Source organism: Tetrao urogallus (assembly GCF_951394365.1).
Source record: "Tetrao urogallus genome assembly, chromosome: 1".
Lineage (NCBI taxonomy): Eukaryota > Metazoa > Chordata > Aves > Galliformes > Phasianidae > Tetrao > Tetrao urogallus.
The window spans coordinates 138,595,410-138,614,406 of NC_136813.1; the positions used below are offsets into that span (position 1 = coordinate 138,595,410).

General features: G+C 39.7%; 1 protein-coding gene across 1 annotated transcript in view; it reads left to right on the forward strand.

The window, feature by feature from the left end:
• TBXAS1 (thromboxane A synthase 1) overlaps positions 1–18,997 on the forward strand; it is a gene marked incomplete at both ends in the record, with an annotated part of 227,428 nt that overhangs the window by 115,184 nt on the left and 93,247 nt on the right. Inside the window, 2 exons of the mRNA XM_079549659.1 lie at positions 9,609–9,725; positions 17,056–17,144. Coding sequence (XP_079405785.1) covers positions 9,609–9,725; positions 17,056–17,144 — 206 coding nt within the window. The remainder of the gene's footprint in view (positions 1–9,608; positions 9,726–17,055; positions 17,145–18,997) is intronic.

Here is an 18,997-nt window from a genome sequence, read left to right on the forward strand (position 1 = left end):
TCCAGCAGGCTTCAACATGCTTTGATAAATCAGGATATTTTTTTTCCACTTGATTGAAATCAAACAAATAATCACCAATGTGAAATCTTGGAAGATAAAATCCTGAAAGTGGGCTGTACAACTATCTACAAAGTTTTATAGCCCGTTTTTTCTTGAGGGACAAATAAATGAGGAACTAAAACAGCTACTGCTATCAGGAAAACACATTAGTGTTTTGACAGATAGATGTGGAGATCTTAATATACAAAGTTTGTTTTTCTCCCTGATGTGTAAATATTCACTTAATGTAATTAGAAACAATTGTGAAGTGGCAGGCAGGGAATTCAAATTCTTCAGTTAAGCGGATATTGCAAATGCGATTTGTTGACAGCTTGTTGTGCTGCCATCACAGCTGACCTGGAGTTCTCTCTTTCTGAACAACTTTTCAAAGGAAAACTAACATAAAAAGTATCATATTTGGGCCAGGCAGCGCTCTGCCTGACTTGCAGCAGATGCTCAGAGAAAGAGCACAAGAATGCAGCAAGTGCAGAGTGGCATTTCCTTTAGCACAGCCCACTAACTTCAACTGTCAATGGCTTTTGGATTTGCAGAGCTGGAGGTTGCAACCACAGTTAATTTTTACTAGTCCTTTTCTTCCAGTAGTTTGATTTAAGCAGCATCTTGAACTCATTTGCATTTTTTAAAGCCATGAAGAGCCTTTGCAAGCAACCTTTTATTCATTTTGTTTGACGTTGTATTCGGTTTTTCATTTTCACATCAGGAAAAAAAAGATGGAATACTTTTTTCTGGATTTGTTTTGCACACATTGGACATACTGGTCTGAAGAACTGACTCCAAATGTTCTGTTTTGAATTAGGTAAATGAGACTGAAGTGTAGTTTGCATATCAGGATGTTGCATTATAGGAAATATGAAAATAGGCAACAACTTGTAGATGCTATTTAGAAATTTAGAACACTGATAGAAACCCTTTCAAAAGACTGTCAAAGTTTGAATATACTTTACTTTTATTGGTGTATTTTTTAGTGTTTCTCAGTGCTCAGAGATGCCGGATACCCTGTTTATAATTTTACTTTATATTGTAACCTTTGAGTGAAAGAATGCAAACCAAAATTTTCAGTAAGATATAAAATGCATTAAATAGACATTTTTAATATGTACTCTGCTCTGAAGAAAATCTTTGCATACAGATAATATTTTTACAATGAGCTGCTGGTGTAGGTCTCCCCTTCACCTGGCTAGCTTGGTTCTGATAACAGTCAGAAAGTCTCAAGCATTTAACTGTCATTCAAGGAGCTTTGAAAACGTAGATCCTTAAAACCCTTGCTCAGCTGTACGTAATGCTGGGAAGTGCCTTGAACCCCTTGGGGCTGGCAGTTTCAACCAAGGTTTCTCAGGCCTCCGCAATACTTTTTCTCAATATGGTCAGAAGCACTTTGGTGCACTTTGAGATCGATCTTGTGTTCAGCATGGGTGACCTAAGAATATGGTGGATCAAGAGAAGCTGAACCTCACAGGCATGCTTTGAGACTGCCTGTAGTTTGGGCTCTGAAAAAAATGTAGCAACAGTAAACAACTCTCTTTGAGTTGCAAGGGAAGGTGATGATGCTGGGCCCCTTTTATACAGTTCCCAGCGACAAGGGCAGCTGCCCAGAGTGCAAGAAAAAGGCTTTCATGCTTTTCTCTGCTGGAAGTCATGTCAAGGTGCTCATCTCATCTCTCTGGAAAGTGCTCTATCTAGCAACTCTTGGTGAAGATGCACTTGCATCCTTCTATATGAAAGTAATTCTGCTTTTACCTTGCAGTCCTTGGCATCCATGGTAGAGAAGTCAGTGAATGTCTTCAGCCTAATAGGGCAGTCATTTTATTCAGGCAGGCCAAGGTTTCAGATACTGCTTCAAAATATTGCTGATTGCAGAGGCCACGGTTTCAGATAAACTGCAGAATATTTTTTTTTTCTTTATTTAATGATAGTTTATATGTAAACAGACCTTGGAGAACTGAAGCGTGAGGACTGAATGCTCTAATTACAGCCTCTGTTTACTCCTAACTATTCCTTGGAAAGGACAGGAGGATTTAGAAGTATTTCTCCCCTGCCCTTCCCCTTGCCTGTACTCCTGCTGTGATGGATTTTTCTTGTTTTTCTTGATTTTTTCTTCTTGATTTTTCTTATTTCTTTACCTTTTTTCCTATGGGCATCATCAGTAATTTCTTTGTACAGGAATGATTGAAAGCATGGAGATATAACTGAAACAAAAGTTACTGGGAGCTACTTTTCTCCCAGTTTACCTTACAATCTATAAAAGAAAACTTTTGATCCTCAACCTTTCCTTCAGGTGAAGTCTGCAAAAACAGAGAGGCTTTTGTTAGTATTGTGACTATACGACACTAAATAGTCCAGTTACATCAGCTGGAAAATAGACATTTAAACATTATGTTTAAAAACTGTTTTAACACAGCAGAAGCTGAGTATAGATCACAGGTTCTCTAGTACAACCTGCATGTGCTTATAGTACCAAAACCTCTAATAAATTAAAAGTAAATGCTTTTTTCTTTAGTTTGACTACTTTGACCCCAGGCATCCAAACTGACCCCTATAAACAAACTGATGAAGGTGTGGACTTCATTTTGGTCTTGTTTACACCAACAAATGAAATGATGTGTGACTTGCATGGGTCTAGGTCAGACCGTAGGAGGCCATATGTGTTTATTTTAGCATTTATGAATGGTTATATTTACCTCATAGCAATGACTCGCTTTGGTTTCTATTGACAAAACCGTGACTTAAGAGAATGTTTGCAAAGACAAGAACAGATGTTTCCGGGCATCTTGCCACAGACAGGAAAAATGCCAGTATTTACTTGTAAGCTGATGTTGTCTGTGCCATTTTTCCAATGAGTAATGATGAACAGTAGCCATTAGTCACTTGTTGAAAATCCTAACTCGGCAACAAAGGAATGGACTCAGATGCTATTTTGTATAGTCATGTCTGCACAGTAGAATGGAAGACAATTGCTGCAATCAACTCCAACCAATTCTATGTTGTAACACCCTTTTGAAGTTACATAATGATCAAAGAACACCTAAAAGCCTAATAAAATGCGTAATAGATGGATATTTTCTATCCTTCTCCAGAAGTGTATTGGTTGCAAATTAAAACTACAAACTTTTACTAGACACTTTTATGAAATTACAAAACAACACCAACTTTTTGGAGTTAATTTGGTGAAGTTTTTTTCTTTATTCAACCATGAGGTGACCTTCTAAATCACAGGTACTAAACTCAGACTAGTTTTACATGGACTTTTATAAGGGAAAACACTGCAGTAGACTTTCAGTAGAGTTAATGATGGTCTCAAGCAGCTTTTGGGGTGCAAAAGTGTGTGCTCAGTGCTTTTTTGGGCAAGAAAGGACTGACTGCTCCCAACAGAGCAGAGGACTGGGAGGGACACAGTAGTCTCTTCCACTGGGGCATGGGGCTCAATGGCCTTTGCCCTCTGTGAAGTTTGTGATCTGTGAGTGAAGGGCTGAGGTTTTCTCCAGCTATGAGAAAATCTGATGTGTGAAAAGTTAGGCATGTCTATTACCTCTGTGTAAGAATGAACCTGATATATGTAACAAGTAACAAACTGGAGTGTATGACATAAAACAACTCTGGTTTTGTGCAATAGCGTGTATTACTGTACTCTCCTGGTTCAGGTGGAACACAATATGTTTTACAATGTCATGAATGCAGAGAGAGCTGACTATGGCTTTCCTCTTATAAATCACCAAGCAAATTCAAAGGAATACGGAGGCATCCTCTGCAGACTCATTTTCATGGTGCATTTACTGCAGACCTGGTAAGAGGGTAAACTCTCTGGTCCCTTTTTTATTTTCTTGGTGTGATTTTGTTTTTATTTTTTTAAGAGGAGGTATTAGGTTGGTCATTAAGTGTCATGCCACTGCCTGGATGAAATTCCATCTGAGCAGCTCATGTGCTTATTGGTTCCACCTGCTGGCTGAACCGCTGATGGTGACCTGTCAATCAGCTGGCATAAACAGGACTGAGGAAGTAATAATACGAAAAGGATTTAGAAATAACTCATGTCTGAAGGATGAGGATAGAAACTTTCCTTTTTGCTACTAACCTTCTCTCTGATTTCTCATTAAATTAAATATTAAAACACGGTTTCTTAAACAGGATGGCAACACCTAATTATAAGTGTGCTTTTAACAAGAGAAGATTTTGAAAATAAAGAGATGAACAAATTGGTCTACCCGTGTGGCAGGCCTGTTTGCTGCTTATTCCTGCACGTGGGCTGTGGAGCTCACCCAGGGAGAGAAAACTGAACCCTATTACCCCCTACAGCTATCACAGATACTGCATGGTAAGTCTGAGGGCTAGGAGAAGGACTATAACTTGTATTCAGAAAACATCCCAGAATTGTTCCGGAGAGGGACAAGAAGCAGAGGGAGGACCTACAACTGGATGTTATCCCAGATACTGCAATGCCATGAGCAGAGGTTGAAAGTGAGAGGAGCAAATGGCTTTTGTCAGCATGGGTTGTAGGGTTGTTATTGGGTATAGAGTTTGGGATTCCATTTACAATTGGCCTGCAGGGCTAGAAGAAAGCTGAATACTTGCACTAAGGCAAATAGTGTTTGTTAGTTATCAGTAATGCCAAAATTACTCTTGGATTTGCTGTTAGGATTTGGGATTTTAAGAGCTTAGTTCCTTGTCTGAATCTCACCTGGATTTCAGTGCTGAAGATAACTTCCAGAAATAGATAATCTTTTATTGGTTCTGAACATGGGAACAGTAAACAATGATTAAGATTAAATTTCTGAGGTTCAATTTCACAGTTTCATTTCTTGCTGTGTTATCTATGCCTGTGGAGCAGATGAGCAAAAGACATGAATGGTTTACATGGGCTTTGGAGCTAGTAGGTTCTTCAGGTTCTCTAGCAATGCCTTTAAGGTCATTTGAAGATTCACCTCTTTGAGATGTCTTAAAAGTGCATGGCTGTGTTCTTCTGCTTGTTGCAAATCATGAGGAAAGATTTCTGAGGGAATTTTGTGGTGATGCTGCTTCATCACCACATCACTGATTCCTGCTGCTTCAGACAGTCACTGCTGCCCGTGATGCAGCCCTAACCTTTAGGTGGTAAACTCAGAAGAAAAAAAAAAAAGAAAATAATTTTTGAATTGCCCAAGGCTTTAGTAACAAATCTGGAAAAAAAACAGGGCTGGGATATTAGTGCATGAGTAAGTCCTACAGATGTCCATATTGATGTACTTCTTAGCATGGTTTTGTCCTGTATTGATTAGTCTCCCCCAGACACAGTCTGGGCACAGTTCAAGAGATTAACATGCATAGCTACCGATAAGCAGTTTGGATACAGTCATTCTCTTCGGGAAAGCGATTTAACCTTGGGGACAGGAGGTGTGCTGTACCACTTGGCCTCAGAGCCAAACAGTTGTTGGCTTGAATTATTTAGAAATACACAGCAAGCCAAATTGACTGGGGGACGAACAAGCCAATAACTAGGTCTGAACGGTCAGCCTAAGGAACAGCATAATGGGGAGGGAATTCTTGCATCAATTACAATGATGCTGCTCATCTACAAACATTTGGTTTCTGTTTTAAAAGCGCTGGTCTTTCAAAGATGTTTGAAAGCAAATTCCTGCAATTTTTTTTTTGTTTGTTTTTGTTTTGTTATTTCTCATAGCATATCTGCAATTGTGGGAACTCAGTAGCACAGTGTGGGTATGCTGCAGCAGATTACCATGCTGCCAATAATTTTTGAGCAGCATTACTGTACTGGGGTCAAAAATGGTTGATTACACAGGAGAAGGATTTACAAAGCAGTTGTTGGGTGTTTAGATAATGCCAGATGGAATATGAGTCTGATTGCATTTGACTTAGAAGCAATTTCCTTCCCCACCTTAAAAACAAAATCTACCTCTGAAAATGTTACAGCTACGTTCCACGGTAATATGTTTTAGTGAATTTTATAGGATCAAGAATTGTAACATACAGCTAGTACATTGTCTATCTGGAAGGAGATAACACTTGCATCTTTCACTAAGATACATCAAGATCATTGTTATATCAAATTCGTTTTCATTCCTGTTCCAAGAACCTACAACACAAGTTATGCAATTATGAAAAAAATGTTTGCAGAAATTACAAGAAAAACCCGATAAATGAAATCTGCTATCCGCTGTCAGTCACACTGATGCTATTCCAATTAACATAAACATGTATTTGAACACCCAATTTAAAAAGACAGAATAAAGTAATTTATGGCCAAAATTGTGCTTCTTTCCTTGCAGCATCTAAATATGTATAATGCTGTACACACCAAAAATGTGCTAAATGAGCATTGCTGACGTAGAGTGCTAAAAAGGCAATGCTACGGTTAGTGTCATAGTTACAGCATTTCAGTTAACAGTCTTCCTGTTCTGTAACAGGTCCCCTTTCTGTGAATGCACTGTATATACAGTCTTCATGCAATTAGGAGCATTTTCAGGGGAGAATGTTTGGTTTTAGGAAGAGGCTTTGCTTTCAAGTCAAACACAGTCAGATTTATATCTCATCTGCTATTATCTAAGTGGAGCTTTGTCTTCCAGAGGAGATCTGTCTTATAAAGTGCACATATTGGGCAGCCTTCAGTTCAGAAGTGGATGCAAAATACTTTTCCAAGTGTTGCTCTCTATTTTTTTCCTTTTTCCTTTTTATTTTCCTGCACACAACTCAAATCTTGCTTGGAAAACTAATCAATCATTTCCTTGTGGGAACTGCCTTTCCATTCTTTCACTTTTTTTCTGAGCAATTCAGAAATGTCGATGTATTAGTAGCAATTCAGAAGAGGTGATATGGTATCTCCCCTTCATAAATCAGGAGCAAGGGTCCAGAAGCGTTTGCTAATTTGGGGGCCCAATTTGATGACCTCATTTCTAGGGTCAATATATTTTGTGTGATCAAATCATATTCTCTTTCTTTTGTTATTTCAGTTGCATCAGTGAGTGCTCAGAGGCTCTGTAGTCTGGTCTTCTGGGCTTGAAGCCAAAGAGCAAAGAAAAAAGGAATACTTACTCAGTGACCATCTGAGCTAAGATTTAGTGTAAAAAGCTTCCCTAACATTGCACAATAAGTGTGGAGCAGAAACTTGTGTCTGGTACTTTCTCCAAGTAAAAACAAGACAGATAATTTATTTAACAGGTAATTTATTTAAAGAGGATACTCGGAGAAAACAGTCCAAACTTCAGCTTTGACTGCCTGTCCAGATTTTCCTTATCACATGAAGTAGTATGGGCTTTGTGTATGGTAGAGAGGTACCCGTATTTTACTCAGAGTAGTCATCTCATGAGAATACCTGGTTCTATGTCTTCGTTCAGCTTAATATCCCATTGCATACTCTTCCACTTGAAAACAACTCATCTTTGCTCGAAACTGGTCTGTACTGTCAGCTCAGTGGCTTTACTATACTACACAGGGTGGTGTTGCTGACTGTTTAAAACTATCACATTAGACTGCTTACAATATAAAATGAACTTCTGCATTTTAAAAGCTTATGCAATGTGGTGAGATTCCTGGCAAGTGTAAAGGGAAAAGGTGTTAAGGAGAGCTGGCAGCTTCTTAAAGAAGATATTAAATACAAATTCTTCCAATACGCAAAAAAGTTAAGGATATGCAGTAGAAGACCACTGTTGCTAAATCATGAACATTTCACTGCCCCTAAAGGGAAAAAGGGTTTTTATAAAGTGGAAAATAGGTCTGATTTCCAGGAGCAAGGCTAAAAGAAGAGCATGTAGGGACAATAAAATCTAAAGGTATTCAGGTGTGTAATGGGTGGTAAGAACTTATTCTTTATGTACATTAGTAACAAAATAAAGACTCAGAAAAGTGTTAAGAGTGTGAAAGGAGTCAATGGATAATGTTGGGAATGCCAACATGTACTTTTTGTGGGTTTGCATCTTTCCTGGGAAAGTACTGGGACTCCTGTTGCTGTTCACCCAGGGGCTATACAACCACTGCTATCCTGGGCAGGTGCCAGATCTCAAGTGCACAAGTGAGTGTCTTGTTATAACGTGTTATCTGCACTGCGACATACACCTCTCATCCCCACCCACCAATTTTAGAATGATTTGTCTGGAGGAAATGGCAGTGCAATACATGAAATACTGATTGAAGATGACGTGGGAAGGGTTTAAGGACAGTCCACTGTTAGAATGAAGGCATGTGTCAGATGGATCCCAGAGGCAGGCACTTTACAAATGCTGGTCAGTACTTTTCTTAATGGTTTAGATGGTGGCAGCATTGAGCGTGATAACACTGTGTAGAAGGTACTGAGCTGGGAAGGATGAAGGGTGCTGTGAAAGAAACAGCTACAACTGAAAGTGATCTTGATCAGTCAGAAGTAATCATAAAAAGAACAGTCATAGTTCAACATATACTACTTTTAGGAGTAACCAGCTTCAAAGATAAAGGCTGAGGAATAATTCCTAGGGAGCAGTTATTCAGAAAAAAAAGTCTGACAGTTGCATTGAACCATAAGCCAGGACATGAGTCAACAGTGTCGTGCTGTGGTGTGTAGCATTCTGGGGTGAACAGGGAGGAAAACAGCCTGCAGCACATGGAATGAATAACCTGTTGTCTATGCCTGCTCATGATAACACAAATAGTACACACTGTATAGGAACAGAGCTGGTGCTGCCTTGGTGAAAGTAAGCCAGCACTGGAACAGATTGCCCAGGGAGGTTATCAAATCTTGATTTTTGGATGTCTTCAAGAACAATTAGGAAAATCATCTCTGAAAATAATAGAAGTTTTTGGAGATTTTTCTATAAGGCCTTTTCTAGATAAAATTATGTTGTTTTCTGACATGCTTCCTCTCTTTAAAAAATAAATCTATGTCCTCTTCTTGATGTATCACTGTTCTGTGTAAAGGGGTTTCTTCACATTTAGCAAATCCATAGCAATTATCTCAGTACAGAACTTCATGGGACAATGCTTTAAGCTACTAATATGTTAGACCAAGTTCTGAAGCAGTAAAAACCCCAAGCCAGAACATCTTCATTCAGAAACACTCTGAGAGAGTTCCTTACAGACAGAATAAGGACCGAAACTTGCTTTCTAATCAACATATTTTCAGAAGACTTTGAAAATGCATGTAACAGTCTGACATACCAGCTGTCACCAGGAATCGTGTCCCCCACCAACACCCGCGTGCAGTATGTTGGCACTCATGTCACACAGAGAAGGAGTGTTGACAGGTCCTCTTGCTAGTCACCTTAGAAAGGGAGAAAAGAAATCAGGGTTCAGCAAAGGAGAGCTGGCAATCACAGGAGAACATCAGAAGCGACAGAACCAGAACAGTCTGAGTAAGGAGCTGATGACTGACCTAGGGCTTTTACAAGACCAAGGAGAAATGCAGGCAACAAGAGGGAAATATTCTGTAGCTTCATCGGTGTTTACCTTGGTGTTTGGGACTGACTTGAATCCCTGTCATCCTGGGACAGCAATGCAATGCCATTCACGGCCAGTCTTACCAAATTCTAGAGCCTCCAGTAGGCTTTACTTGCCTTTGTGTTAAAACTGAATCATGTTTTCTTTTGACTTAGAAGCCAAACTTGATTTCCAAGCCAATGCTTGACAGCATCCTTTGTCTTCGTGATGAGAGATGGAAGTATGTCCGGAGCCTGCTGACCCCAGCCTTCAGTGATGCCAAACTGAAAGAGGTAAGGTATAGGCAGTGTTGCTTTCCTGATTTAGAAGGTGTAGTTTTCTTTTGTGTAAGCATCTACTCCGTATTAAGGATAGGTTAAAAATTCTGCCGCTTTTCAATTTGCTTAGATCTTAGTAGTATATCCAGTTGAGAGTGTACAATGTGATCCATGTCATAGACCGGTGTAAGTCAGAATAGCTCATCTGAGGAGATGATCTTCTCTCTCTATATATACGATATAAAAGTGTAGCAAAGTAAAAATAAATAAATAAAATCTTACTCCAGCCTTTTTAGGGATGAGCTAGAGTACAGAAAAGGTTATTGCTCCCAACTGGAGCGTAGCTTTTCATTATTTGCAGAGTCAGCAGCTCTCACGTTAACACGGGAACTGCTGTCAGTCTATTTTCATTTCTCCATCTCCTTCCCCCCTCCTTTTATTCTTTAATCCTTTCATATAATAAAATAAGTCACTGGAACAGAATGTCATTGCCAGATAAATACCTCTGACTGAAAATAAATGTCTCCACGTTGACCTGATGCTAATTTCCTATAAACATCTCAGCATTTACTTAGCCACGGGAACCCATTACTCAGTAACAAAGTTCTATTCCAGTGACACGATATCTCTTAATTAAATGCAGATAAATGATCGACTGGTTAAAGTCTTCTTTCAAAGGAAAAAATAACCAATAAACCACCACTTCTTCCTTTATGGATTTTATTCTGAAAGGGAGGCATGCCTCAATCCGGTGCCCAGTTCTTGGTTGTAAAATTTTCCACTGGGCAGACGCTTGTGTTGTTTTGACATGCCGCTGTCGAAATCCACAGTAACATCTAAATGTGTCTGGCTCTTTCGGCTCTATAGACAGCGGTCGCTTAGCAACGCCGGCTGTCACCTCCTTATTATGGTAAATTCTAATTGGCCGCAAGCCTGCTGGAGATGCTGATTAATCACAACTGACAATATCATTGGTTATGCACCTCGACATTTGCTCTGTCACCGGCTCCATCGTGGAATTTTATGGACACGAGGATTTTTAAATATTCAACCGATTAGTCGCTGATGGTGTGGTGGGAGAGGATAGTTTTTGCATTTTCTGAGCTGAAATTAATCTGCCTTACTGCAGGTCATTGGCAAAGCTCAGCTCCCGGCTTTGGCTCTCTGCTGGTGAATTGACAAAAGATAATGCCCTCTTTCCCCTGGTTTGCACAGAGCTACCTCTGCCAGCACCAGCAGAGAGAGGCGAGGGTGAGCAGGCTGAGACCCTCTGTGTCCTGCTTTGGGGCCAGGCAGATACGGGTCTGCAGGGTTTGACTCAATGAAACTGAGGTGGGAGAAGTCACGTTGCTCACTTCACAACGCTTTGTGGTGGAGTTGCAGTGCTGGAGGAGGTGCTGGTAGAAGGTAAAATGGTGGGCCGCTTAGCACCTTGTATCCAGCATGCACGCAAGAATTGCAATCTTCACTTTTACTTGATGGTCAGCTTTTCCTGTTCAACCTCTTCCAAACTTTGTGTACAGGGTGTAGGCTCTAAGTTACCTGGGAATGCTATTTTTCTCCCCCTAGTCTACACAAAGTAGGAAAACAAAGAGAGAGAAGAGTAGTTTTTAAAAAGGCCCAACTTTATTTCTCTGTTTCATTTATTCACAAGAAGACTGTCCCTTCCTGTCCACAGAAATACTGGCAATAAGTCTATGTTAGCTTAAAAGCCTCTTTTGTATGGATGTACGCCGCAGTTCTCTTTCAACCCAAATAGATGGATAGTCCTTGGATCTGAAGTTAATGCAACTCTTTACTCGTATGCTTCTCGTGTTGTTTAATTTAGTAGCCATACCAACACTTCTTGAAGGAAATCAATGCTCATTAATTATGATCCCACTATTTAACTCTCCCACATTCAGTACTCTGCCAAAACTTACACAGAAGCATGGAAATAGAAATACTGTGTGCTACTATTGGCCATACTAGAGAGTATTCAGGGTTATCTAGAAGGCATCCTGTTAATAACAAACTCTTCCTCTCTAACCCAATGAATTATAAATGAGTTAGTTTTGTTATGAATTTATTGCATAAGAACTTGGACTTGTTGTTTGATACTTCTTTATATATCCTGCCACATAAATACCTCATTTCTTCTCCTAGGACGCTGATTCCTTTGCCACAGATATCTGAACTCTGAAAAAAAAAATCACCACAATCTCCCTCTCTGTTCACCCTGGATGTCTACCTTTCTTTTGTTCCTCTGTGCAAATGCTCCGGCATCACTGGGAGACCATATAACATCAGAGTAGCTCTGGAGCGTGGTTTCCCTGTGCGCTGCAAGCCCCTAGATGTGCTATGAACATACACTTTTCTGTCTGGACACTCCGAAAGAACTGGGAGCTATTAGCCTGTGACAGAGCTATAAATGTTAACAACTCTGTACTCCCCATTGCAATTCCTTCAGACAGAAGATGTGCAGAGAGCCAGAGTTGGGTACAGACTCCTGATATCTCCATTTCAGAAACACATGATTCTGTAATGATGCCAAAAGATAGCTTCAGTACTAGCAATAACAGAAACTGATCATCTACTCTTCGAGCTGTCCAGTACAGGACAAAACCCAGAGAGAATATATTTTGCTAGGGTTTGACCTATAATACTCCACTGAGCTGATGTGGCTGGGGACAGAGATGTATTTTGCCCTTTTCTCTCCACAATATTGGTGTAGTGTCACTGAGAATTTCACTAAGCATGATAAATTTCATCTCCGTTTGGCAAAAGCTTCCAAGAACTGATTGCCAAATGAAGAAAATTTGATCCCGGAAATGTGTACAGTTAGGAGCAATTAATTGAAACCAGAGGTTCTAGAGCTGTTGGGGAGCCAGTGCAATGATTGCTGCTTGAATTTAGAGATTGATTTTCCAACACTTTCCAAGAATTTTCTAGCATCTTTTGCGTTTGCTCTGTATCCTCGATTTCTTACTTAAGAAGCTGTGCTCTGCTTTGCTAGTGTTGTCCAGGAGTTCCATACTCTCTGTGTTCTCTCTTTTAAGTTTTCTTTTTCAAATGTATATGCAAAGATTAATAAAACACTCCACTTCATCTGAAGGAAGGTTTGGTTCCAAGTAACACTAAATTCAACTGCTGTAATGGTGAGCATAGTTAGATGACTTTTAGGTGTGATACTGCAGTAATATTTGGCAGTCTCATCCCACATGAGATGCCGCTGGGATTGGTAGCAGATCTGATATTAAGCGCTTCACAGTGAGACTCTTAAGTAGACTCTATGTACCATTGCTGTGGGAGCACTGAGAATGAGGAAAGATAGGAAGCAAGACAACCAAGGCATTTCACTTCCAGCCTTCATTTCACAGACTGCCTTTGTGAGATCAGTAGAAGCTACTTAAATTCTCTGTACATGCAACATTTTTCATTTGTTAAATGGGAATATTAACAACCACTGAAAGTTGATCCAAGCTGTAATGCATGAGAAATTTGTGAAGTAATATAGCTGGAGGTTTTAAAGTAAAAGATGAAGTTCCCTGTGTCCCTGTCATGCTCTCCTCAGCTATTATGTACTGAAACAAGCTGATACGTTAGTGATCTTGCTGTACTGATCTTGATTCCCTATTTAGTATTTCTTATTTCTCTTTTTTACTGTGGTGCCTGTGATGATCCTGCAGTTCCGAACCCCTTGTCAGACTTGATAAATAGCTTTGCTCTCTTTTACAGCCAACACCAGCAGAAAACCTATTGATTTTTATTTATTCTGATGGTGCTGCAGTACTCTTGTCATCTCCTATCAGTATGCTGGGTGTCCTCTTCTCCATTAACTAACTATTAAAACAAAACAGAACACAAAAATTAAAGAAAAGAGTGCTGTGTAATGTAGCATTGTCCTAAATAACCTGTGAAGTGGAGTTTGTGTTAAGGGATTTTCCTTCAAATGAAGGGAGACACAAAGCAGAACTTGTGATAACATAACAAAGCAGTGCAAGAAAATCCTCTAGTGTCACTTGAAGGTGTGTAGATCTTTCAGATCCCACTAGGACAGTATCTGACAGCGCAGCCACAGAGGGTTCCTTGATTTTCTCTACTCTTAGACAGTAGTCAGAGGCTTTTTGGAAGGGACTCTGGAAATTGCTGTTGCTATTAAGTAAAGCAGGTGCATTCACTTTAGTTGAGGCAAATCACTGAGTTAAGAGCTGATATGTGAAATGTACATATCCTTGGGCTGCAACTCGAGTGTATGGTTGAGTTGCTCTCCTTGATAAGTTGTGCCCATGAATAGCAGGGCCCCACTGTGAGGGGTTTACAGAATCAAATATGGGTTGGAAGGGACCTCTGGAGATCATCAAGTCCAACCCCCTCCTAAAGCGTATTCCCTGCAGTAGGTTGCACAGGCAAGCATCCAAATGGGTCTTAAATATCTCCAGAGAAGGAGACTCCCTCCCTGATGAAAATAGACCTCTGTACTTTTCCTGGTTTTAGTCAGTGATTTGAAATGTGGAACAGAAGATAGTCTTATGCTGAGGATGTATCTTTTTTCCCTCCTTCTTCCCTTGTATTTTATCTCACTTGTAGGACAGGAGGCTTGCCATGACCTCACCATACTGTATTGAACAACGAAGTCTGCAGTATGTCTGCCTATCGTGAATAAAATCCAGGCTTCTACCTTACAGTTTTGGTGCTAATAATAAACAGAATGATAATAGTAAATAGTAAGGGACCACATCAAACTAGAGGAATGTGAGGCTGATGCCTTTAAACAGTGCAAACATCCCCATGCACTCTGCATACGCAGAATCGGAAGCTAATTGTTGTTATGTGCCAAATCGCGTATTGGCAGGATTAATGCAGCAAAGCCCCTGGCATCATGAAAACCTTAACCCCAAATGCTCTCTTTTGGCAAAAGAAAGAAATTTGGACTCTGGGCTACTCTTGCTATTAGATAACTGGCAGATCAAATATTTACAGGGACCATATTGTTTAGATTTTTCTTCATCCTGTTACTCTCAGCCAATCTGAACACAGAGCAGCTGGGGTTTGTTTACCCACCAAGATCTGAATCTCAGGCAGGTTATGCAGCTTTTATATTTTGACTGGCAAATGATAACATATAGGAAGCTAGTGATACCCAAGGCAGTGCAGATCAACGTGTTTGTTATTGTGCCGATTTCTGAAGTTTGGTGCAGTTCACCTCCCTCAATGCTACTTTATTTTTCTTGATGATTGAACAAAGAGTTTAAAGTATTAAGGGACTTGAGAATCTTTCAGTCTGTGGTCTTTGTAGTTAGCAATCTTGGAAGAATTTATGTCCCTCAGGAGAATAAAAACCCAAGCCCAGGATTCCTGAGTATACATCCTCTGTAGCTTTCATATGCAAAGAAAGTCTTCTTAATATGACTCTCCTATGATTCTAACAATAAATCAAATCCATGTGTCCCTCTCCCCATTTTCCTGGTTAGGTTTGCTAGCAAGTATATCTTATGGCTAGAAATGAATTGCAACAGTATTTTGAAAGGCTAGTAGAATGTGGGAAGTTCAGACGTGCTGTGAGGTGCCCTGGCCAGGAATACGTGCCCTGACCATGTCTGCCAGCTGTTGGAAAGCAATAGCAGCCAGCTGGGTGGTTTCAAGTCTGGTGATGTGCTGAAGAAAAGAGAAAATAAGGCAATAAAAGAAAAATCTGAAATGATTACCATCTGTTTAGAAAACATCGTACCTGTTAAAATATGGATTTGCATTTTGTTCTCCTTGACTGGCTCAATTCATTGGAAGGTCTGGACCCAGAGAACATAAAGCATTTCACCCTGGTTCAGTGTGTTGAACAGAAATGTGTTAATTTTGATGAACCATTTGAGAAGAAGCTCACTGCAGGGGACCTTCTTTTGAAAGCAAAAAGGGCAGAAAACTTTATAACATGGTGCACACCTCGCAGATACATACCAGCTGCTTTTACAGAATACTAACCTGGCTTCAAAATTGTTTTGTGAGACTCCTGTTGCACAGCCCAAATCAATCCAGCTTTGAACTGAAATAGCAACAATCTGCGCTGTCCTGTATAGGTATGAGACCTTGAGAGCTGCTCAATACATTCTTAACTGAGACTTTGCCTTCGGAAAACACATTGGATGCTCCCACGTTGGCCTTTTGACTGCGTATAGTCTTGCCCATGTGTTAGGATGGCAGTGTGCCTGCACACAAAGTGTTATGCCAGTTTCACAGAGGTAGAAGTGCCAAGCAAAATGGACTTGGCTGGGCAGCCTGCAGAGCTTTTGGATTGTGCTGAGAGGCTGCAGTAAGTCTTTTTTGGTAACAAGAATGTCAGAGTAGTAGGACAAGTGTGTTCTCATGTTTGTTGACATCCGTATGTTGAAGGAGGTTGCTCAGGAAGGAAAGATGGTTTGCTGTGCATATGTCTGCTAGTGCTTGGCATAACTGAGGCAAGGCTGGGGTACTAAATTGTAGGAGGATCTCTCAGCAGCCTGTGGAGAAAGAGTCATGGTAGGTAGTGTTGTTGGGGTAATGGCTGGGTTGCTGCTATTCCCTCACTCAAAGTAGCAGTCAGCCTCCTTCCTCTGCCCCTCCTGAATGTGTAATCAAGACAAGTGTCTGATGCCTTATATATGTAAAGAGTTACAGGAAATCTTGGTGGTTGCCTGTGTCTGGTTTCCATGAAGTACTAAAGAAGAGAATATTTCACTGTTAGCTATAGCAGGCTGTGGGTTAGTTCTACCTGACCATCATGTGCCAGTGACTGAAAGAACTGCTAGCCACTCGAGGCAACCCTTTTCTTGGGTGTAACAGCTGTACTTTTCCTTCATGAAACTGTAGTGATATGCATGGCTTTTCCCGATGTGTGCCTTAAATTCCTCAGACTGAGGGATAGGGGAATGGAAATGCTGGGCCTCTGGTCGTGATATCTTTATAAGACTATGGAACCATAGAAAACATTATTCCTGCTGATCTGGAGTGTATGTTACCTAAATACACTGTACTGTAAATATGCATCATGATAGATCATCAGATGGGACAGGGAATTATTTAAAAAAAAAGAAGACTATCTAGGTATATAGCCATAGGTGGACAAGAATTAAAGGTCAAATATGCATCAGGGCCTCTTGAGTTCAGGCCCCAGGCTGGAGAGTGGTTTTCCTATAATATGTAGGATTACTTTTAACAGGTAATCCCAGCATTTTATCTTACCCATGCAAAAGTGCCTGACCGCACCTGTGGAAGAACCAAAGAACTTTATGCCGTCTACTGGATAAGACTAACTTAGAATAATTGATTTTTAAATTATTGTTATTTTTCACAATTTTTAACAATATTCATAATGGAATGCGTTCCTTTCTAGATGGTACCACTAATAAACCAGGCCTGTGATGTCTTGCTGAGTAACTTGAAAGTCTATGCAGATTCTGGCAGAGCTTTTGATATCCAAAGGTACGTTCAACATACCAGAAACTAATACCAGGTTTTAAAAAAAGGTCAGTATCAGAAATTCAACAATTATTCTAAACATTCACCTACTGTATGCATAACAGAAGTTTTTTTTTTCTCTTGCTTTTATAAGTGGAAATCACAGAACAAAGGATGTGTAATACAGATGCCTTTTCTTCCTTGGGGGGAGACACTGCATGCTTTAAAAGTAATTTTGGGAAAGCATCTACAGTATTTCCAGTTGTTGTTTAATGAAGTTTTAACATCTGGAAGCAGAAAGAAAAGTTGCACCAGTCCCTGTTCGACTACTGTCTACTTTCTGCCAATAATGTACAAATATAGGAATTGACCTAGTATCAAATCCTTCTGTTCCATTACTTTCATGCTTTTTTTGTATGAGATTTCTTGAGCGCTTAATCATTCTTGCCACATTCCTCCTAACCCTGTCTAATGGCATGCTAGCCTTTTGTGAAACAATGAGATTGGTACTCCAGATTAGAATGCACCACTAATTTATAAAATGACACTTTAATATTTTCTGTACTGTGCTTTCTCCTATTTGTTATGCATTTATGATTGTATTATCTTATTTTTTGTTGCTTTTTCAGCAGGGATCTTCCCTCAATATTTTCTACGCTCTTCTCTGAGCAGACACAGTTTTTTTTAAGGCATCTGTATGATGTATGCATAGTTCAAGTACATCCTTTCTGTTAGGCACTGTTTTACCTACACATCATTTGCTAGGTTGATCAGCATCTTCTGAAGTTCCTCATGACTTCCCCCAACCTGGAGTAGTGCAAATAATTTTTTTTCATCTAAAGGAATGAATATTTAGCCACTATTTATCCATCCCCTGCACAGTACATGTGTATGTATGTATGCAAGTGCCTGTGTGTGTACAAAGATCTCTTTATATTATACATCTAAGGAGTTACTATGAAACTTGGAGATACATTGCGCTTACCATAGTGCTTTGATTAAAATTGAACTTTTCAGTCCTCCTGGGTTTTTCCCTTTTTTGCATTTGTCCTTTTTCTTTGCCTAGTTTTCTAGCTATTGATCCATGATGGGGTTTCACCTCTCAAGAGGCACTTTTGTAAAGTCGAAATGAGTGATGTGGACCATCTGAAAATATGATCTTCCAGTTGTGTTATCGTACTTCCATTTCAGCCAGTCTGACATATATAAATGTGATTCTCTCTGTCTTGGGAGCTATTTTTTGGTTGTAGGTACTCTATTTGCAATCTCTTGTCTTCTGTATGTTAGTTGTCTTTAGCCATTTTGTGTTTTGTCAACAACTCAAAATGTAATATTTAAGCTTTGTGAGATAAGTGATTGAATACATCTGAAACTATTTTATTGTGGAATCTCTCTTTTAATATTTCAATATTCAATAGTACATTTAGTGTGTGTGCAAGAGGTGAAAATCTAAAGTTGTTACTTAACTCTATAGCATTTTTTTTCTTCCGCATTTGCCTTAGAGTCCTTAGAATGGCTGTGGTCCAAGTATCGTAGTTAGAGGTATTCTGCTTCATGGTATATACATGGAATATACTGGGCCCTAGTCCTGTCTTTTTCTAATTCGCGCTCACTTGGGTTAAGACACCAGAAGAATTTGATATTAGCTTTTTGTAGTAAAGAACAGTCACAGAAAAAATATAGCAAAACACTCAATTGCAAACAGATCGGAAGAATCAGAAGATTGCAAGGATATTTCACATTTGCAGTTCGTTATTTCAAGTTACTATATGCGCTAATGCTCATTAGAAAAAAAGCTTGATGAATGATCAGATATGTGGGGAAGGATTCAGTAAGTTCTAAAGTGTTGATGCCAAGGTCTACACATCACTTGTAGC